The 22387-nt window shown below is 40.8% G+C and overlaps 4 protein-coding genes across 9 annotated transcripts; 1 reads left to right on the top strand and 3 right to left on the bottom strand.

The window, feature by feature from the left end:
* Positions 1 to 442: 442 nt before the first annotated feature.
* LOC131469975 (actin-binding protein IPP) lies at positions 443 to 5440 on the bottom strand. 3 transcript variants are annotated; one of them, XM_058645452.1, is made up of 8 exons: positions 4488 to 5440; positions 3855 to 4043; positions 3356 to 3540; positions 2915 to 3266; positions 2022 to 2167; positions 1773 to 1927; positions 875 to 1032; positions 443 to 736 (listed from the first exon to the last, which is right to left on the bottom strand). In XM_058645452.1, exons 1-8 carry the CDS (start codon positions 4713 to 4715, stop codon positions 554 to 556), a joined length of 1596 nt encoding a protein of 531 aa, XP_058501435.1. In that variant the 5' UTR covers positions 4716 to 5440; the 3' UTR covers positions 443 to 553. The 3 variants fall into 3 exon arrangements, with proteins under 3 accessions (XP_058501435.1, XP_058501436.1, XP_058501438.1); XM_058645453.1 differs by having other exon boundaries at positions 2022 to 2164; XM_058645455.1 differs by lacking the exon at positions 443 to 736 and adding an exon at positions 1391 to 1605 and having other exon boundaries at positions 946 to 1032.
* Positions 5441 to 5504: 64 nt separating this feature from the next.
* On the bottom strand, positions 5505 to 15318 carry chkb (choline kinase beta). Of its 4 annotated transcripts, XM_058645456.1 has the most exons (12): positions 14770 to 15316; positions 14129 to 14237; positions 13871 to 13984; positions 13278 to 13411; positions 13077 to 13181; positions 10595 to 10653; positions 8423 to 8485; positions 7833 to 7917; positions 7615 to 7723; positions 7296 to 7396; positions 6743 to 6824; positions 5505 to 6644 (listed from the first exon to the last, which is right to left on the bottom strand). In XM_058645456.1, the coding sequence occupies exons 1-12, from the start codon at positions 15234 to 15236 to the stop codon at positions 6588 to 6590; spliced, it is 1485 nt and encodes a 494-aa protein (XP_058501439.1). In that variant the 5' UTR covers positions 15237 to 15316; the 3' UTR covers positions 5505 to 6587. The 4 variants fall into 4 exon arrangements, with proteins under 4 accessions (XP_058501439.1, XP_058501440.1, XP_058501442.1 ...); XM_058645457.1 differs by lacking the exon at positions 8423 to 8485 and having other exon boundaries at positions 14770 to 15315; XM_058645459.1 differs by lacking the exons at positions 5505 to 6644; positions 6743 to 6824; positions 7296 to 7396 and adding an exon at positions 8603 to 8643 and having other exon boundaries at positions 14770 to 15317.
* Positions 15319 to 16427: 1109 nt separating this feature from the next.
* On the bottom strand, positions 16428 to 18658 carry LOC131469980 (zona pellucida sperm-binding protein 4-like). The gene is made up of 8 exons (XM_058645463.1): positions 18223 to 18658; positions 17943 to 18127; positions 17752 to 17849; positions 17466 to 17623; positions 17192 to 17384; positions 16913 to 17105; positions 16735 to 16810; positions 16428 to 16566 (listed from the first exon to the last, which is right to left on the bottom strand). Exons 1-8 carry the CDS (start codon positions 18656 to 18658, stop codon positions 16475 to 16477), a joined length of 1431 nt encoding a protein of 476 aa, XP_058501446.1. The 3' UTR covers positions 16428 to 16474.
* Positions 18659 to 19207: 549 nt separating this feature from the next.
* On the top strand, positions 19208 to 22387 carry LOC131469977 (zona pellucida sperm-binding protein 3-like). The gene is made up of 8 exons (XM_058645460.1): positions 19208 to 20483; positions 20564 to 20682; positions 20792 to 20895; positions 20985 to 21162; positions 21260 to 21377; positions 21478 to 21560; positions 21698 to 21951; positions 22116 to 22387. Exons 1-8 carry the CDS (start codon positions 20031 to 20033, stop codon positions 22172 to 22174), a joined length of 1368 nt encoding a protein of 455 aa, XP_058501443.1. The 5' UTR covers positions 19208 to 20030; the 3' UTR covers positions 22175 to 22387.

Below are 22387 nucleotides of genomic sequence, written 5' to 3'. Positions count from 1 at the left end.
TTTACATTTAAATGTAAAAATACAACTTTTATTTTTTGTTGTGACATGTAATCTCACTCCTTTCTGTGACTGTTTCAAAAAGTCTGCGCTACTGTGCAACTTCTCTGTTTCTGTGGCTGTTTCTCATCTTAGCTCTGATTCTGTCATCACACCTGCTAATATCACGACTTCGATCTGTCACCTGAGCCGAGCAAGAGAGTCAGCGTAAGGTGAATCGTGAGGACGCAGCGGGCCGGATAAAACTGGTTTGCAGGGCAGACCAATGTCGCCCATGTGTATCATAGAGAGTAGAAGCTCTTGTGCAAGAAAGAAAAGATTATAATTGTGTATTATGAATTCATTACCTGATTCAGGTAAATCGTGACGCATACAAAAATAATGTTACATTGTTCTGAGTAGTGCCTGCATGTTCTCCCACTGTTCAAAAACACACAGCAGTCAGTATAATAACATCAGCAACAAAAGAAATCACCACATGTTCAGTAGTCGTAGTAATTCAGCCCCAATAATCACACTTATGCACAGTGTAGCAGAGAAGCTAAGAAGAAGAGGATCAGAAGTGCAGATGAAAGGTCGCTTCGTAGCGGACGGAGACTGGCAGAGGAGGAAAAGCTCGGAGGGACAGAGTTTGGAGGTCGATCTCAGCGACTGTGTTGTGCTCGACACTTGGAATCAGGACTTTGTTGTCTGCAACTGTCCCCTGTCCTGCAAATGCCACTTTCTCAGCCCAATGCACCTGGACAAAATGGACAAAACAATTGGGAGTAAAAACAATAAAGATGTATGACCTTTGACCTTCACATGCACATGCACATGACTCTCTTTTTTTAAAACTCACTTCTTGTCTCGTTAAGTCTCTGTGGTGAATTCTTACCTGTCCCCACTTGTGTGACTGCACGCAGAATGATGTCACGACATTCTCTGAGGCGTTTCCACCGATCACAAGCAGCTCGTCTGTGGCACACAGGAAGTAAAGAGTAGGCAGGTCCGTGTCTGCTCTGGTCAGCGTGGGCAGCAGTTCAGACCACGAGTCTGTCACACAGAACACACACGAGATACTGAAGTCCGTGGAGTGAGGTCAAGGAAACAGAGAAGACAACTAGGAGACAGAGAAGACAACTAGGAGACAGAGAAGATAACTAGGAGACAGAGAAGACAACTAGGAGACAGAGAAGGCAACTAGGAGACAGAGAAGACAACTAGGAGACAGAGAAGATAACTAGGAGACAGAGAAGACAACTAGGAGACAAGTTGAATTTGAAAAGCCTTTGGAATTTCTTGCAACAAGTTTTGAGATTTAAAATTATAACTCTTCAAAATTGTTTAACAATGGTAAAGGTACAGTGCATACATATAGATGAAATATAGATGAAGTGAAGGCTACATTCACCAATTAAGAGCAATGTTGGCCCAGCAAGTAGGTTGCTGGTTTAAATCCCGGTTTGACTGATGGCCTTTCTTTGTGGAGTTTGCATGTTCTCCTCATGTGCTCCACGATTTCCCCCCACAGTCCAGAAATACACAGATTTGGTTCATTGGAAACTCTACATGAGCAGCGTGTACCCTGCCTTTCACCCCACGTCAGCTGGGATTGGCTCCAGCTCACTGCGACCCTCGTGTGCAGGATAAAGTGGTAAAAAATGAATGAAAAATAAAAGTTGAAGGAGAATATTGAAGTTTTCAAATGTGAATTATATTGCAAAACAAATCTGAAAGCTTTTAAAACTCAATATCAAATGGACCCGAGTATGGGCTGCCCTAACGGACTTCACCTTGCCTCGTGTCGTACTGTAGCAGCAGTTTCTCTCCCGTCCTCTGGATGCTTCCCAACACATACACACAGTGTCCAAGGCAAGTAAGAAGAGGCACATCATGGGACAATGACACGCTAAACTGGAAGTCAGTGAGTGGCAGTGAGGAGACAAATCTGAGACAGGGATTACAAACAGTCACAACAACACAACGGTTTTCTGAAGGGCCAAAAAATGTTTTCCTTCATATTTCTGGTTCAGGACTCAGACCTCCATGTGTCCTGCCAGGGATCATAGCATTCCACAGCTGTGTAGAGAGCCGTGCAGGAGTCTGGACTCACCAGAGAGTCCAAGTACCAGCCTCCCACAGCGTAAACACAGCCGTCACATGCCACTGCACTGAAGTGTCTTCTCTTCTGTGGAGGCAACACATCGCCAAAGTGTTAAATATAAACACATGTCCGACTCTCTCTACATTCAAAACATTTCCAAAGGGGTTCACATCATGCGACATGTAATGCTGATGAAGCCTCTCAAAGCCTCTGTTTGTCAGTATATGTCATGTGGTGACATTTACAGCGACAGTGAGCTGGTAAAATAAGGTCGGAGTTTGACTGAAAACACAAAAACCTTCAGAAGTGAAGTGAAGCGAATTTACCAAACCATTATGTACCTTCAAAAAATCGCTAGCTGTTAAAGAAATGGAAGTTAAAATGGTCAGAAATGTTTATTATGTATGTATATACACAAATACATACAAAGGTCATGTGAGACGATAGAGAGTCTATTGAGAATGATTTCAGAGTAGAGCAAATGTAGACCACACCCTGAAAGCAAATGAAACAATGTTTATCACTGAAGGTGTACTTCTTGTTGCCAGGAGGTGGCACAACGACTGGCCAGGGTGGTGTCTGTCTGGGCAGAAGCCTGCTGTGAGGCTAGTGGGAACACAAAATGTGTTTGTAAGTACAATTCCTGCAAAAGTCATCGGATCGCTCTTGAAATCAGTCAGTTCGGTTGATTTGGGGAGTTTCCGTGCACATCAAGGCCCTCAGTAATAAGTTAAAGAAAAGGAAAGAGACGATGATGATGATGATGATGATGATGATAACGCTAACTAAATAAGGAACCAGTGGATGTGAGGATGGGTGTGAGACGCTTACCTTGATCAGAGGAGCTGTGGAGACCCACATATGAGTTGTGGGATTGTACCTGAAGGAAGCCATCTTGAACTCCCAGCCTCTCCTCACACGCTGCCTGTAGCCTCCTATGATGTACAGGTAGTTATACAGAACCACTGCAGTGAAACACCACTTATCCGCTCTGAAAGGAAGCTCTGTGACCGGACACCAGCTTTCACCGCCCTCTCCTTCTTTTAGGATGAAAACATGTCGTGCACGTTCCGTCTCTGGGTCACTCCAAGTCGTTAGGTTCTCCTTCCTGACGCTGCAGAGATGTCGCTCTCCTTGAGTCCTCAGTTTGATGACCTCATCCTTTTCCTCGTCCTTCAGTTGCCTGAATTTTAATGACAAGTCCATGGCTTTACCAGAATAGGAAAATGGAGGAACTTAAGCTTCATAATCACACTGTTAAATACTGCATACCTGGTGAGGAGTGACAGCTCCATCATGTTTCTACTCAGGTAAGTCAACACGGTCATCTTCAGCTCTGCACAGCAGATCTCCTGAGCCAGACTCAGGTAAGACAAACAGTTATCTGGCCTGAGTTCATCTGCCAGTACGGACAGACACTTTGAGAGGAAGGCCACTGTGAGGAGATAGCTGCCCACCTCCACAGTCACACAGGAAGAAAGAGGTGGTAGGTTGGACAAAGACTCCATTTGGACCTGGTATGAACATCTGTCCTCAGTGATCTGATCGTCATGGCGTTAAAATAGGTCCTGGATGCTTCTTCTGTGACCACATGCTTGGATTTGGGGTCCCCACCCTTTATTCAAACCAGCTCTGGATGTGGTTTTTGTGATCACATCTCATGTTTTGGGAGTGTTTAGACCTGAACTTGACACAGTCTGGCCTTGATCAGATGACTGAGGATGTGGACGTTTAAACCAGGTCTGAAAGGGGGTGAGGAATGTGTGTATACCTGGATGTGTGTGTCCAACTCCTCCTTTGGGACTTTGAACTTATTGTGGAAGGAGAACTCAAGGATATTGTAGAAGACAGAGGAGGACACATGGTCCAGGTGGATGAAACTCTCGGAGGTCTCTCTCATTTTGGACTGGGACAAAGCCCTGAAGTAATCGCTGCACTCTGAAAGTCTTTCAAGGTCCACCTTAAAAATCCATGATCTCAGTCACTTTTTGTGGCCTTGGTTTATTTTTTATTTATTTTTTACCAATTTGAACATCTTTAAAGGTCCAGTATGTAACACTAAGACTGTTTATTGGAAGACATTGAAGATACCACTTACAAGTATTTGTGTATATGTTTAAAATTAATTAATTAAAGCATTAGAATAGGCTTTTCACATGGACTTTAGACAAGGGCCTTGCTTTACAGAGGCCGCCATCTTGCGCCACCATGTGTCTACAGCAGCCTGAACACAAGTTTCCATTGAAAACAATGAACAACATCATTCAGGCCATTCTACTTCTCTGACACACGTGGGGAAAGGGAGGAGTGAGTGGAGGAGTCCACTGTTACACAGTCTCACCATTATGTGTTATTAATTCTCACACACTGGGCCTTTAATTCATGTGTTTTGCTTTTTACTCACGTGGAAAGTGTGTGTACAGGTCTGGACCGTAACCATGGTTTCCCCTCCATCTCCGCAGCGATATGTGCGGAGTGCCACGTCAGTTTCCCACTCCTCTGCATCTGCACTGGACGATCGCCTCTTGGCGTTCACACTTGAAACATCTCTCCACAGACGTGTTAGACCATATTTCAGCCATGAGCTCAGCCACTCAAAGAGCACCATTAAATACTGTCTGAAAGGATTCATGTCACTGACACACTGGTTGGATTAGAGGTGAACAAATGTGGGCTTATAGATTTCTTTCCCTGCACATTTATACAATATAGCACTTTAATGACAACAAACAATACACACATTGCTTAACTCTGAGATAACTTATAAACTATGTTCAATAAAATAAATATTAAACACAAGAAAACTAAAATGTGACTGAAAAAAGTTGGAGTACACTTTTATAAAGTTCCTGAGGGAAAAAAGTGAGTTAACTTAGATAAATAATATTTGACATAGTCTGTCCCTGATGATTTTATTTTCAAATGTCTATGCACATTACTACTGTGTGATTCTTCCATAAAAAAGCAATACTCAAAACACTGTGGACAGAAAGGCCAGTTTAGTCCATGTCCGTCTGGTTCGTCTCACCCTCCTTTCGCCAAGTCACATGACCGTCCACAACACAAGCAGCAGAGCAGCTGTCAGCTAAGATCTAAGATCACATGCCAAGTGAAACAGCATCATAAATAAAAGGCCTGGTGAATATACAAGTTCCATGTAAAAATTCCTGCAGCGGATCCAGTTAAATTTAGGTATCTTCTCTACCTTCTCTGAGCAGTGCACCTCTCTTTCTCCCCCTCTCTCTCTCTCTCTGCTGGTTTATTCTTGGCACATGGAATTCCAACATGGCTGCCCTCACTCTCTCTGCACGTCATCATGGGGTATTCAAGTTCACGACAGTAACATGAGTGTTGCTTCATGTCTGACAAAGGTTTGTTTTGAATATGTTTGAAGAGGATTCAACGATAAACAGACACACCATCACGTTCTAACCACTGGTTTTTATTTGCTTTTAAATGATAAGTTGTTGTTGTGCAAGCAGGACCAACAGAAGCAGAACTTTAACAAGAGTGAAAATCTACTCGGACAAAAAACAGAAGTTATACTCAAACATCTTTTTAGTAAAATAAAACGACGCAGCTACATGTTAATCAAAATACATTCATGGCAGGACGGTATGAATGGATGAGGAATTCACTTCACATTCAGGTTAAATGTGATGTGATTTTTCCAAAACAGTTTTCAATAACTGTTGCCTCTATTTTAGGCAATCTTGTTTAAAGTGGTTACATAACATAGAAATGTGCCCAATGGACAGTTTAATTCACCGGATATTAATATTCCAAAGAACTAAACCACCGGATTTTCTTTTAAAATTATTTTTAAAACCCAGCGGAATTTTACAGGTAATCATTTTCATATATCTAAAGAGGCGGATCCATATCAATTATAATCAGTTTAAATGTCTGACACTTATTTACTGTTTTAATTGTTAGAAGAAGAGATTTGTTTACTACACAGTAATAGCCCTGTTTTGATTAAGTTTCTAAACTTAACTTTAAAGCATATTTCACACATTTCATAAAAGAAATACTTGTTACAGAGGATGACTGTAAATACCAGCCCTTCTGGAATCCCTAACTGAATACAGAGCGAGGTAGAATGACAACAAACACAAAAAGCAGCGAGTTACTATTGTTACTGTTACAGTATGATTGTGGAAAAAAAAAAGAGAAAAGAACACGAATGCTGTTGACCGCGATTGTTCGTCCCTCAGCTAAATAATGGTCCTAGAACTTCAAGTGCAACTTTTAAAAACAAATGTGATAAAAACAAAATGAAATAAAAGTTTCAGTCCCTCTTCAATTATAAATAATAACATTCAGAGCTGTAGAGCTTGTGAGTTCTCTACGGGCGTAGGCACGTACTTCATTCAACTGTTTTTTTCCACGTGCGTGGCATTGAAGTGTTAAATTACTTGTCATAACCAGAGCTGCATAGGGCCAGAGGTTCATAAACGCATGACATGATTAAGAAGAGGAAAACGTCTTCACATGATGGAATTCAGGAAAAGAGCTTTTTTTGTTTGAAGTATGCATCGAAACGACACTGAGCGTAGTCCTGCAAGAAAAACGACATGTTAACAAGACACAGATTAACCCGAACTTATATATATGAATATAAAGGTGTGACATTTAAATGAAGTGTATTATCCTCACCATGTATCCAAACTCAATCTTGGATATCTTGGCTTGAATGATGGACCACAGGCCCCAGAGAAAGTGTGAAGCCAGTGCATACCTACAGTTACAATCCATCCAACAAACAAGTCAATATTATCATAAAAAATAAACACGACACAGACATGGTTCTTGGTCTTTTTCTGCTAAGAAATGTTTGATTCCACTGATTCAGACTAAAGCTCTAAAGCAGAGGTGGGCAACGTTTTTGGTTTTTGAAGAATCAAGAAATAATAATCACTCAACCTTTTAAAAAGTTAAAATGCTGTAAAAATTAAAAAAAATAATAATAATTTCAGCTTTAACTTTACCGATGCATTTCCTTTCCACTGAATATTTCAAAATAAAAGTCTGGCTGTGTTTCACAAGTTAAAAGTCTGTTAAAGTGAGATGTTTGGTATAGTGTTTGTATTGTGCTTCACAGGTCCTGAGCGTCGTCTCACCAAATCAGACTTTAAAACTGCTTTTCTATTTCAAAACTGCTAATATCACAACGTTGATCCGTCACGTGTGCTTCAAAGTAAATTATTACCGGTTTGCTTCGATGATCATGTCCTCTTCGATCTGCGTCTGGTCCGTGGGAATGTCAGAGTGTTTCCTTTGTTCTGCCAAATAATTTCTGATAAAATGAAGCTGCAAAGAGAAAGAAAAACAAGACAGAAGTCACATCACTTTCACACACTGATGTAAAAATGGTGGCTTTGCCAGGGAAGTAGGAGAGAAATGCGGGTCATGTGGTGTTTGGTGATGTCCCGGTCAAATTAAACTTGTATTACAAACTTTCACCACTAGATGGCGATGTGAGGCCAAAACATTAAGCTACCACAGTTCAAATACTTCTTCAAACTGACCTGCTGCTCTCTGGTGGGGTAGTTCTCTGGAGTGGCTTTGTAGAAAGGCCATTGGTCATAGGTGTAATTATACATCCACTCACAGAAATGGTTCCCAAAGTCAAAACCCCTGTAGGAAATATACCAATTCATGAATAAACAGCAACACTGTAGCCCCCAAAAATGACAATAACCTAACCATGAATGATCAAATGCACGAGTACGAGTTCACACGTTACCTGTAATTGTAGCTGCTGTACTCAAAGTCTATCAGCATGAGGTCGGTTGAGGGTTGGTCCTTGTTGTCCAGTATAAGAATGTTACCTGCATGGAAAAAAACAACCACCGTCATCCACTTTACTCACACTATTTTTAAACCAGAGAAGGATTCAGCTAAACAAACAAGAAATGTGGTTTATCTGTTACATTAACACGGATCTATACTATTCAGACAAGGTGAGTGTGGTTGGTGAGAACATCGTGTGTGTAAATAAACTGAAGTTTATCAAACAACTGATGTTTATCAACTCCTTGCAGTGTTTCTCCTACATCCATACAGCAGCTGACACATGATTGAGCACTACTTGTACCATTTTAATAATATAAATTATATATCATTTCACACCACGATGTATGTCCATGTGTATCAATTTATTGGACATAAATCATTGCGTCAAATGAAATGAAAAAAGACGTACTGATAAAAGGTGAATGCAATTCAATGCTATTAAAACAGATTCAGCAAACAAAAAGCACAACATTTAGAGACCATATGAATGACACCGGGCCACACGGCTGGTGTAATGGTTAGCACTCTTGCCTAGCAGACCTGGGTTCGAGTTTGCATGCTCTCCTCGTGTGTGCGTGGATGTTCTCCAGGTTCTCCGGCTTCCTTCCACAGTCCAAAAACATGCAATATGGAGATTAGGTAAATTGGACACTCTAAATTGACGGTAGGTGTGAATGTGATTAAATGGTAGAATTTCCTGCGATGGACTGGTGAACTGACCAGGGTGTACCGCGATTGGCACAACACCCCCCACGACCCTCCTGTGGAGGATAAAGCCGTGATAAAATGATGGATGGATGGATGATGGATGATGGATGATGGATGATGGATGATGGATGATGGATGGATGGATGAACATTAACTTCTAGCATCTGCACTGGATGGCTGAGGAAGGATGAGGAAAATACCACATTTCTCAACTTAGCGCGACCAGCCCGGTGGGAAGGAAACAGAACTTCATCCAGTTGTCCAATCTTATTTTTCCACGGTGACCTGCACTTTTGCGCCACCTGCTGCTCACCTCAACGGAAACACACATCGTCTTTTTGAAATCTGGGTTCAAATTTGCAAAATATCTGAATGGAAAACTCACAAGTAATAACAATATCTGTAAATCAAAATACATACAATGTATGCGTTAAGTGAATGAGAACTTTGTATTGGAAAAATGCAACAGCAACAGACTGAACCAGTCTAGTTGTTAAAGTGAGTGGTGTCACATGTTCTTTCCTGCAGCTGTCAGAAGTATGCGAATCCCTTTTAATCCATACAAGTGTGCAATATCTTAGTGTACAGTCCCTCATACTCTTCATCCGGTATGTAATAAGCCCATTCAAGGGAAAAACACAGTTTACTCTAAATGTTACTTCACTTTCTTATATTCCAAATGTTCCTACTTTTCTCCCTTACCCAAGGTTCATAATGCATGTTTACTATTCATTACTTCTCCCTTTTATCTGTGATGCTGTAACATTGCACAGTTCCAAGTCATGGGACTAATAAAGGTTTATCTTATCTTATTGTGTGCCACATATTCTCTGGCAACACTTTGACCAAAGATCTTTTTCGTCATCACTGTGATCGTGACTCACGGCCAGGAGAGAATACAATACAAAGTTGGTCGTGGGAAAACTCTCCTGACTGGTTTAAACAATATTTGGAATGAGCAGAAACTCATCTCAGACTCCTGGGGGGTATTCCATCAACGTAGCTAAGAATTGCCAGACTTAGGTGTAAGCTTGAAGCTTGACTAAGCTTCCCTTCCCAATCTAGCTCCAAGTCGTTCCATCACCTGTTAAGCCTCAACTTGTGCACGCCCACAGGGAAAATAAAAAGCCCATTCTAGTCGAGCGCGGAAACTGTGAAAAATGCCGAAAAGCAAGGGAAAAGAACGTGCAGAGATGTTCTCCGCAGCGGAGCAAACCCTCCTCATGGAGGTATACGAGGATTACAGCCACATAATCCGAAAAAAGGGCAATACCGCGGCAATCAATAAAGCGAGGGATTGGGCTAATCTCAGCCTCTTTGATGGAACCAAACTCTCACTCATATTAGCCAGACTTGGCCATTTAAGCTTGGCTTTGACTTTAGCCTGCTTGATGGAATACCCCCCTGCTCTCAAAGACACTTGTTTATTCGAAACCTAAATCTGTCACGCCTTCTTCACTGATTGGTTTTCACCCATAGGATGATGAATACGAATATGAGCTGCTTCTATTTATATGCTTTGGCTCTCCCAAACAAATGTGACAGTATAGGGCGAGGATGCCTAACCGGTTCAGACTACAACCCAGAAATGGGAGTAAAGCCCAGGTCAGATCAGGTCATGTCAATTAACATTTTTTAATTGCTTTATTGAAAATAGGGTGCAACATTTAATAAATAGATGTATAATATGTAAAAAGTGATAATGAGTAGAAACTGATTGGCGATTGACTGTTTAGAACCGGGATTTAGTATTTACCACAGGACAGTGAATGCAACACTATTGGCAGATACTATTCTTTGCTTCCACAACAAATCAAAATAAACAAAGATGGTGGTCGGATTATGTAAATAGTTATTAAAAAGATAATTAAAAACTAATGACCAAGTCGGAAATATTATGATAATCATAAGTGCTGCTGATAACACATAAGGTGTGTGATTTGTGTGTGTGTTTGTGTCAATATTAGACAGAGAGTATTAGACAGGATGCGACAAATTCTTTACCTTCCTGGATGTCGTTGTGACAAAACACCACTGGTGATGGAGTCGCTGCCAGCAGTTCACTAGAGACAAGAGTCACATGATCAGAGTGAGTCAGTGTTGCATGCATGCATATCAGTCCAGAATAAAGAAGTAGGTGAAGGTGTCCTGGACCAAAAACACTACAGTGAGGCAATGAGATGCAGATGTTATACAAGACTATTTTACAGCTAGCAAAGCCAGACTGCCATGCACAATGTTCAGAAGAGTTCCACCTTTGCCCTGGTAGTTTGTGATGTGCACCATTCATGGAAGAAACCGCAAGATAAGCGTATCACCTGTAGTTCATGTTGCTGTCTAAGAATTCCTTTATCTCTTAACAGGCAAGTGTTGTGTTTAAGTGCAATGAGTACAGTGTCTGTGTGAAGTCATCAGATGACTTTCAGACAATATCATGAAATTGTGTTTTAGAGATGTTGTTCTGCACTTCAAACAGCATTACACTAGAAGAAGAGGAATCATCATCACGGGCAGATCCAAACCAAATAAACAAAAGGCATGGTGACAGTTGATGAAGATGAGGGTGTTGGGACTGTAAACAATATTCTCTGATGATAATAATGTGATACAATTACAAAGAGAACCGTTATAAGCAAAAAACTACAATATATTAACTTAGAACTATTTCAGTGCCAAGATTCAGTGGTCAGAAGTCAGCAAAAAAACACAAAAAACATAATGGAAGGCAGCCAATAACTCCTGGAATTTTCTGGAGTGATAAAGTCTGAGAGGGCAAAGAAAAAACAATGTCACTCCGACTAACATTCTTAGGGGCAACAGCAGTTATCAGCACATTCCATGTCATGGCAAACAATGTTTCCTTTGGTGACACTGATGCAGCTTCTCAACAATAATGTGTTCAGAGATAAACTCAATAAACACTGAGCTGCTTCCAAGGCCAGAGTGTGAGGTGATCTCAGCGGTGAGTGTGTGGAGGGACTGGGACAAAGGTCAGAGATTGGAGTGCACACAAAAATACAAACACTCATCCAACTAAAACTCTCAGTCATATTCAAGCAAGACATTATCTTTTCACATTAACCTATATTAGTCCATTTTACTGTTGCCGTTATCTTAATCATAGATTTTGTTGGTAGTCTTATCTCATTCAGCTGTGAGGACATAGTGTGCTTGTATAAATGTTTACGCTGATTAAACCTAGGTAAATGTCTCCTGACATGTGTCTAACATGTCCTGGTAGGAGATAATGTGACGTGATGATCCAGGTCCCACTAATAGTTGCTGACCTACATTTGATCCTGTGTGGAGAACCTTCTATGGACATTATGTTGTAAACTTCACATATTAACAGTTTAATTTAATATTCAACCATTGTTGTTTGTGGTCGCCACATTCAGATTACCAGCCACATTGTTCAAATCCTCTCAAAACACACATGCACAACATTCATGTTACATGGGCACAAGTAGGACCACATGGTGAAGTGACTAGTGCTGTCACTTTATTGCAAAGATCAAGTTAATGAAGATTTATTAACATATTATTCCTTCAAAGATATTCAGGTATTCCTCATCCCCTGCCCATTAACATCTGCCGCTTCACTCAAGTGGAGCCAAAAGGTGGGTCTGCAGGTTTGTTCCCTGCATTCTCATCTATGATAAAGAACTTTCATGAGACGGTTTTCAGATGCTTTGGTGTCTTGATTGTCTGCTCAGGGGAATGGTTTAGTTTGCTTTCGTCCTCCATTTTCACAGCGGGTTAGTTTTGAGTTCTGAAAGCAGTTCTGAGAGCAGCACAGCATCACCATGTCGTTTTTTTACTGATGGATTCAAAGTGGATCTAAGGCCAAGCTGCTTTCACTGTGCCCTCTGCTGAAACACACAGTAATTACTTTAGATGGTGTGAATGGGTTTCTGTCTAGACTTTGAATCGGTTTTAGGCATGAGTCGGCATGAGTCGATACATACACACACATACATATACATATATACACACATATATATATACACATATACTGTATATACACACATATATATATATATACACATATATACACATATATATACACATATACATATATACTGTATATATATATACATATATACACACACACATATATACATACATATATACATATATACTGTATATATATATACACATATATACACACATACATATATATATATGTATATATATATATATATATATATATATGTATGTATGTGTATGTATATATATGTATATGTGTGTGTGTGTATATATATATATATATATACACACACACACATATACATATATATACATACACATACATACATACACACACACGTATATATATATACACATACATATATTATATATACAGTATATATATATATATATACACACACATACATGCACACATACATACATACATACACACACATTAACTCACACCATGCCACAAACATTATCTTAATCTCTGAAGCTCGTTCCCATAACTTACCGGAGGCTCTCTAGCTCAGCAACTAGGTTCATCTTCATCAGCTTCTTGTACTTTTTCAAATGTGCATCCCGGACAAAGTTAAGTTTTATCACTTGATCCATGTATCTAAAAGGAGAGAATAAAAAAACATATATAAATGTGAGAACACACAATATTGTTGTAGAGTAGTGGAGAGAGCATGGATTATCAAAGGATTCGTACTTGTCAATGGTCCCAAAGAGCCACTTTGGCTCTTTATTAAAGGGCATGACCATTTCATGGAAATGTGCCACTTTCGTGGCAATCTCAGCTGAAATGGTGGGATCTGAAAGTTGTTCTGTGCGCATGCGGGTATTCTGGGAAAACAGAGACACATGGAAATTAGAATTTCTGCTAGGGCTTCACCAACATGACGGAAGTGGCACCTGGACACCACTGTTCTATATGACACGGAAAAGCAATATTTGTAATTGTAGCACACACAAAAAAAAAAAACATTGATTACAACGCCATTCTCATCTAATGATTGAGAGAGGATTTCAAAGTGTGAAACAAATGACATCCATTTTGGACAAATATATGACAGATATGGGCTGATATTGGTTATCCGATATTTTAATAAAACTTAGTATTCATTAATTATATAAGTTTACACCTTCTGTTCCTGATAAAATGATAAATGAAGATCAGAGAGGCAGACAACAACTGTTAATCAAAAAGTTAAGATAAGTTAAGTTAAGTTAAGTCAGATGGAGGAGAACAAAAGTCCAAAATGAATTGGTCAACCCCTGACTTTGTGTATGTGTAAATCATACCGGAAGATACTGTTCCAAGCGTCCTTCAGGAAAGATGCCATATAGTTTTGGCCCCAAACATCGCTCTGCCAGGATGGAGAACATGACACTCTCCAACACCAGAGAGTCCACTCCCTGTACAAGACAAGATCATGATGCTTTTGCTTTTCTACCACAGATTATCCCTTTTCAAGCCTGTATATGATAATTCAAAATGTGCAGCTACACACATTTACAGAGGAACTGAATTTCTTGAAGCTCCCTTTTGGACAAACCAACCTGTAGGATGGCACCATAGACTCTGAGTAGCACCAGACGAGGTTCCGTTCCCACAGTGTGCACATGCTCAGGCAGACTACACAGATACAGCAGATTACTCAGTCCACCACTGCAACACAAGATCATTAGTGTTACTTTCACATCAGAGAGGAAAGATGACCTCAACACCAGAGCCACATCCTACTATTGATAGAAAAGTGTGTTACATTAAACCAACAAACCACTTTCTTTAAAAGTATAGATATTATAGACATGCATTCTTTCACCTTGGCACATAAACTGTTACATTATTCTATAATTGGATTAATGTAGAATTTTGCTTTGAAGCTTTATGTGGAGTTAGTGGGAATAGTGTTACATCTCTGCTAATTATTATTTTCAGAAAAAGGACATGGATGAAGACTATGCATTTCCTGCCTAAAAGATATGTTTTGAATGGAAAGTTTTCTCATGTTCATAAAGGTAAATGGCCTGAAAGAGAACTGATATCAAACCGTTTCAAATAAAACGAGGCATTATTTTGACAGTAGTGATACAATTCTGCCCCTCCTCTTTGGTGATGTTCATAAAAGCCGAATACAGAAAAAGAGGACAAAGGGACAGTGGTGTTTAATAACGTCATTATTTATGCATTTATTTACCTGACGATGCTGATTTGAAAGTCCTCCTCTCGGATAATCTTCCACGAGCCTGACAGAAAGTCTCTGCACCAAACAAACGCCTTGCTCCTCGTGTCTCTGTCCACATCTTCGCTTCTTCCATCTTTAAAAGACTCAGCCTCCGAGTCGTCATCACAGTTGCCTTCTAACAGAAGTTCCAGTCTCCTCTTTTCAACGGGAGGACTACTATCATCTGCAGTGATGGTGGGAATGTAGCTCAAAAGCTCCGGGCCAGGCTCCACTACTCTGCCCGAGCACACGTCGTCGCGACCGCTACATTTGCTTACAATTCCACTTGACTGCATCGTGAGTTTCCGGGCGAATAGTAAAGGAAACCCGCGGTTATATGACGCTCCGACACGGCACAACGGACTGGCTGACAAGCGCAGGTCGCCGGTAATGTTACTTAGCCGGAAGAGGCGACCATATGCGCACGGCCTGAATCTCATGGAGGAGAGTTAAAAGCCACCGAAGCTTTATATACGGTCAAATAAACGCTGACGGCCTCGGAACGCAGCCTCTGATGATTCGGACTAAGCCAAACTGGCGTATTCGGTGTCCAATCACAGCACACTTCCGGGGTCCCTTGCTAATCTCATTGGTCGCGTTGGAGGGTTGCAACTTCCCACGTGAGTTTACTGTAACGCGAAGGCTTCTGGGAAATGATGTGTGACGTGACAGCGTTAGCCTACAAAGAAAAACACAGTCTATAAAGGCACACTCCCTGAAAGTATAGTAAAACCACACACCCCCTTGGATGGATGGAAATTACATTACATGTCATTTAGCAGACACTTTTATCCAATGCAACTTACAAAGGAGTTAAGTACAACCTGCCAAGAGTGGAGTTGAACTTGCAGCTATGAAGTCTTTTGCACACAGGGTACCAGTCTTAACCACTGTGCCACTCCACCCCAGCTCAGTATGTGCACTATTTTTTTTCCATACAGGCCTCTATATGTATAGTAATATTATGTAATAATAATAATAATTATATGTATATATATAAATATATAAATATATATATATATATATATATATATATATATATATATATATATATATACATACATATAATTATTATTATTATTATTATTATTATTATTATTATTATTGTTATTATTATTATTATTATTGTTATTATTATTAATAATAATATTAAAACAATGGAGGCCCCTCGTCTGCCTTTCATCCATGCATTTTCAATGGGAATGTGAAAAGGTGAATATTTATTTATTTATTTTCATTTGATAACTGAATACAAACTCAAACTAAATCACACATAATTACATTAAATATAACTACCAGAAGCCAGCTCATGATATTTAAAACAACCAAACATATGGGTTTATTGCCTAATAAACTAAGAAGCCGTGGCAAAGCCATCTTATTTAATGTTTTGAAGTTGTTATTATTATTACTATTATAATATAAAGTGGGAGCTTATGGGCTGCCACTAAATTCACTCCATATCTCAGTTCCCCTTATATTACTGTGTTGACATGTCTAGGCTCTCATAGTGTGCACTGATCTTATATTTTTGGCATTGATATCACAGTACTGTATATCTGAAAGACATGTGATCACACAACACATTTAGCAACTTGAATATTTATTTGAAAGTCAATCACTTTCCAGGAAGTGTAAGGAACAGAAATTTCAGGAAAAGAAAGTTCTGTGGATGTTGTTACTGAGTATCTGCCATGTAAATCGGTTGACTGGTAACCATGGTGGTGTCCTGTCTGGTAGTTGTCAGGAAAGATGCAGCAACATGTCTCTCTGTTAACGAAACATAGCAGTGGTCAGTTGCTGTGAGACGGGGTGAAGGATCTCCAGTAGTTCGCTGTAGGCAGCTTGAGTCAAGTTTCAAACGTGTCTAGCCCAGCTGCCTGTAGTTAACTACTGAAGATCTGGGTGAGTGAGAACCTTTACAGCAATACTACTTACTCTTTCTGTAACACCGTGGTTCACAATTGTTTGCAAGAGAAGGTTGGCACACAGCTGCATCACAGTGTATATAAATCTGGTGGAAAACAAGTAAATTGCAAAAAATGTCAATGATATAATATATTAGAAAGAAAGTCACAATAAACTTAAGAAATTTTGTGAGAAAGTGATCTTATACCAGTTCCTTGAGAGGAATCAAAGAAGCCCCTGCATCTTCAGCACCTCCCTTCTTGCTGGGATTGGCGGCACCAGTGGCTACAAAAGTGAACATCTTGAAAATAAACCGCCTGTAGTGTGATGGGTACAAGACATCAGGTGAGCCACCCACTGGCACCAATGAGGTCAGGTAGCGGTCATCACGGAAGGGGCAACTACGGCAAGAGAGAGGGTGGATTACCAGTTTTAAAATGTGTGACCATCTCATCTATCTCAGAGACAATCTAAAACCTGTGCTTACCCATCAATAAGCAAGTCCCACTGAGGAAGACTGTGAGGGGAGGGGTTAGAAGTTGCCCAGCATCTTCCAAGAGTCAAAACAAGGTTGGGATCAGTCCTCTCCAGCATTCGGACTTCAACATACACTGGATCCCTGAGGACCTTCGTGATGGGGTAATCACTATCCAAGTAATAGGAGCTGTAGGCCACCTCCTCTGCTCAAACATAAAGTTTGGTTGGTAACACAAATACAGTTTAATGAGGCTAATTGCTCATAGTGGCTCCCTCAAACAAACCTTCCACACAGCCCTTGCCGAAACACTGTCCATTGCCGAGTCTGAGCTCCACTCGCAGGGGTCCAGGAGCTGCAACTGGGGGTGGTGGAGGAACCAGGCCGACCTCTATGACCAGAGCCTGAACTGAGGTGCCGGTGTATCTACACTGGCAAAGGAGCCTAAAACAAGACATTAAGTGAGGTTTATTTTGATATTTATGCTTGATACAACTTTGCAGACCTGAAACCCACATATTGTAACCTTTAATGTTGTGAGTAATTCGTCTTATGCGAAGAAAAACACATACTCATAGCTGCTGTCTCTGGTAATGGCTCCTTTGGATGCAATGGCAACTTCAAATGAGGAGGACATCCTGTTCTCATAGACTATAACACCAGGCTCCTCCTGCAATGAGATGGCAGCATTTCAATTTGTATTGCTACCTGAAAAAAAGGAATAAAATCTTATTGAATAGTGAAAAGTGTAAGTAACCCTTACCATAATGACGGTTCCGCAGGCAGTTGCCGGGAACTGGTAGATGGCAAACGCTGAAGAGGTACCAACTGGATTGCAACCTTGTTCATTTCCGAGGAAAGTAATTGTCTCCAAGTCAAGGTTGGGTAGGGTGGCGTCCCTAGCCACCACCACAATGAACTGGGCGTCTTTGGTGCACTGAAGAGTCACTAAGATAGTCAGAGAGCAATAATTATAAACAATACAAATAAAAAAATCAAAGTAAGAAGAGTTGTGTTTTTAAAAAGCCTGAATAAATACTCACCAGATTTGCCATAATAGCATGTGCGCCCATCAAAGCAGCAGTTTATAGCCTCACACTCTTGAGCAGAAATGGCGGGAGCCCCACACAGTATCTTGTACTGCTCAGCCACGTCACAGGAGTGAAATGATGAAGGCTGCTGGCTTCCAGGGATTTTTGATGTTTGAGATTGCTGTTGTGTTGTCAGGGGATCGTAGGCCTGCTGTGGCTTCTGTGCGGATGTTGGCCGCTGGTAGGCCTGCTGCGGCTTCTGTGGGGATGTCGGCAGCTGGTAGGCCTGCTGCGGCTTCTGTGGGGATGTCGGCGGCCGGTAGGGCTGCTGGGGTGGCTTGGGCTGCTGGGGTGGCTGGGGCTTCGTGCCTGGATAATATTGAGCATCAGCCAGCCAGCCAAGTAGGGCCACTGCCAGAAGACAACTACAAATCAGCTTCATTGCCATGGCTTCACAGCAGAGTGATTCATAAAAGAACACAAGATGCTGTGAAAGATAGGGTGGAGATTTGCTGACTTTTATAAGGTGTGGGTAATGTTGACCTATCCTGTTTGCTGCCAACAGCCAATCAAAGGCTCCAGTTTCTGGGTGGTCTGTAGTGGAGCAATGGAGAGATTAGAAATCATGCAAAAAAGTAAACTCAGCTTCACTGAGATAATCCATCAATAGATACTATCTTTAAACAGAACATATGGAGATGGAAAAACCCCAAAGGGCATATCTTAATCCTTAAAGCATGGACATTTTAAATTATTATTTCTCATCATAAAGATAAGATAAGATAGTCCTTTATTCATTAAGATAATAAATAATAAACATGCATTTCCAAGAAGTACAATAATAGAAGGATTTAACAATAAGGCTATAAAAGTTTAAAAAAAAAGTACATTGTCTATAATGTACTTTTTTTCCAGAACATATACAGTATGGGCTTGATATTTACAGTATAAACATCATTTGAACATGGGATATTCAAAACAGAAACACAATGAATGAAAGAGGTCAGAAAGATGACAGAAACAGCTTGTTTGAGTGGATTTTAAAGTAAATCTGTATGACCAAAGAAAGAAAGAAAGAAAGAAAGAAAGAAAGGAAGGAAGGCAGCTTTGCTGGTAAAGTGAGACGACTGGGAACTACTGAAGGAATTATCCCTGGTTCTATGGCACATGAGTGAGGTGAGCCCAATGTTGAAAAATAACTGTAGGCTAAAGAACTCACCTAAAGAACAAGTTAAGCCTGGTAGCAACACTAGCAGTGTTTGGCCACAAAAGTCACACACTGGAGCTTAAAAACACAGCTGGATTTCATTGAGTCAAAACGGATCAGTGCTCTGCAACAATGCAAAATATCCCTCACTTTGGCCATTTGATTTTTCTCTATGCTGTGACTAAGAGTGTTGAAATAATCATATCTCTTCTTGCTGGCATTCAGTTTCCTGAGTTAGTTTGATGTGACACTGTTTGGGGTCAAATTGATTTTCAGGTCTTTGCAAAATGTACTTTGGCATACATACTAAGTTTGACATGTCATGTCAAGAGCAAGTACACCTAACCCACGGTCAACATAACTTGGTCCATGGTCACTGACTATTTACACATCATGTGCTTAAGGGACAAATAAGAAATAATATCTTCAAATTCACAACTTTGATGCTGTTTGGCATGGTATGCTTATTATGGCTGATAGGGAGTGGCCAACTGAAGGGGTGGGATGTAGTGCTGGGAGTAAACAGGCTCACCATATTATAAAAGTACCTGCACACATCCTTGTTCCTCACAGCACCCAGTGAACTGTCCAGATCACTTGTTGTTGTGGAGCCATGGCCATGAAGTGTACTGCAGTGTGCCTTATGGCACTGTCCTTGCTTGGGAGCTTCTGCGATGCTCAGTGGAGCGGCTACAAGCCCTCAAAACCTTACCAGAAGCCAGCAGTTCCGACGAGACAGGAGCCCATCAAAAAGATTGCTCCACCCCAGCAGTCAAAGCAGGACTATGAGAAACCACTCACCTGGGTATATCCTCAAGTTGTTCAGCCCGAGCCCCAACCTGCCGTGCCTTTTGAGCTGAGATATCCTGTTCCTGCTGCAACAGTTGCAGTCCAGTGCAGAGAGAGTATCGTTCATGTGGAAGTTAAGAAGGACATGTTTGGGATTGGCCAGTTCATCAATACCGCTGACCTCACCCTGGGAAGCTGTACCGCTGTTGCAGAGGACAATGCTGCTCAAGTGTTGATTTTTCAATCTGAACTCCATGAGTGTGGCGGCTCACTGACAGTAAGCACTGAGATAATGGTTAAGCAAACTGTAGGAATACATGTGTGATGTTATCTGACTCTACAATGTTCTCTTTCTAGGTGACAGGAGATTCCCTCATTTACACCTACACGATGAACTATAATCCCCAACATATAGGTGATTCTCCTGTGGTGAGGACCAGTCAAGCTGCTGTATTTGTGGAATGCCACTACCCAAGGTAAAACACAAGGAAATGAATACAATAATGCAACATCTTAAACTGCTAAATCCGGTAAAGAATACCTTTAAAAACATCACAAATGACTTATCTGCAATCTATCATTTAGGAACCACAATGTGAGCAGCCTTCCCCTTGACCCCCTCTGGATCCCATTCTCTGCAGTTAAGGTGGCAGAGGAGTTCTTGTCCTTTACACTGACACTTATGACAGGCAAGTGATGGAACCATTCATCTGCACATTTCTACCTTTATGGAACTGTGATTTAAAATATATCACTATGTCATCATTTAATTGCACAGATGACTGGCAATATGAGAGGCCAAGCTACCAGTACTTCCTGGGGGATATTATTAATATTGAGGCAACTGTCAAGCAATTCTTCCATGCTCCCCTTCGTGTTTATGTGGACCACTGTGTAGCTACTCTTTCCCCTGATGTGTCCTCCAACCCCAAATATGCTTTCATTGAGAACAATGGGTAATGTATTTAAATGCTACAACTGTGATAAATATCACAAAATGTGCAAATATGTATATCTCTAATGTTTAACTCTATGTTTTTTCTTCTTTTGCAGGTGTTTGGTTGATGCCAGACTCACAGGCTCAGCCTCCAGGTTCATGGGCCGCTCTTCAGATGCCAAGCTTCAGTTCCAGTTGGAGGCCTTCAGGTTCCAGGGTGTTGACAGTGGAATGGTTAGTATCTCCAAGACTTAAATAGTTGGTTAGTGTTTTCTATTGTATGCCATAATAGAGAAAAAAAACACACAACTCAAACTCACTGTTATTCAAACAGGTCTATATCACCTGCCAACTGAGAGCAACATTAGCTGCGTATCCCCTTGATAGCCTCCATAGAGCTTGTTCATACAACAATGGGTGAGTCTGAGTGTGCACATACATGCAAGTGACATACATGGTCATTTAAAAAAACAACAACAACAACAACAACAACAACAAAGTGCATGCGACAGTAGAGTTGATATGGGACTTCTTGCATGCCCTCTTCTTCACAGGTGGAAGGAGGCCAGTAGTGTTGATACAGTCTGTGGCTCCTGTGAGTCTCCCTCATTTGGCCCAGTCGGTGGCACATCTGCTGCAATTGCAAGTGGAGCATCAACTATTTTTGCAGGTGGTTTTGGCCCTGGTAGCAGCACTGGCAGTGGCATTGGCGGTGGCATTGGCGGTGGCAGTGGCACTGGCGGTGGTGGTGGTGGTGCCCAACCAGTTATTCCCGCAAGAAAAATTCGTGATGTGTCCACAACTGAAGGTAGGTTGGGATATGTAAACACACAATCGATGTAGTTATTTATTATAGATTGAACAGCCATGTTTTTTTAACATTACCATATAGATGAATTCACTTTTTATGCTTTTATTTTTTTCGTAAGAGCCACACGGTTAATATAACACGTTTCCTGTTATCATCCTCAGCTTTCGAATGGGTAGGTGATATCGCCCTGGGAGTCTACATTGGGGAGAGGGCTGCTTAACTCCATTCCCTGCCACAGTAATATCCATCAAAATAAACATTCTCATTGGTTCATAGATCTGTCAGTATGTTATTTTCTTTCATAGTTTTAGCAGAACAGATTGAACAAGGAAACGACCCCATTTACTCTGTTAAATGCAAGATGTAACATGGAAGAAACATGTTGTAAGTGTAAGAAAACAGAAATCCCTGGGGTGAAATTAACGTGTTTTAC

The sequence above is a fragment of the Solea solea genome, chromosome 12 (genome assembly GCF_958295425.1).
Source record: "Solea solea chromosome 12, fSolSol10.1, whole genome shotgun sequence".
NCBI lineage: Eukaryota > Metazoa > Chordata > Actinopteri > Pleuronectiformes > Soleidae > Solea > Solea solea.
Note: the sequence above shows the minus strand (reverse complement) of the source record. Positions and strands in the feature narration are given on the sequence as shown.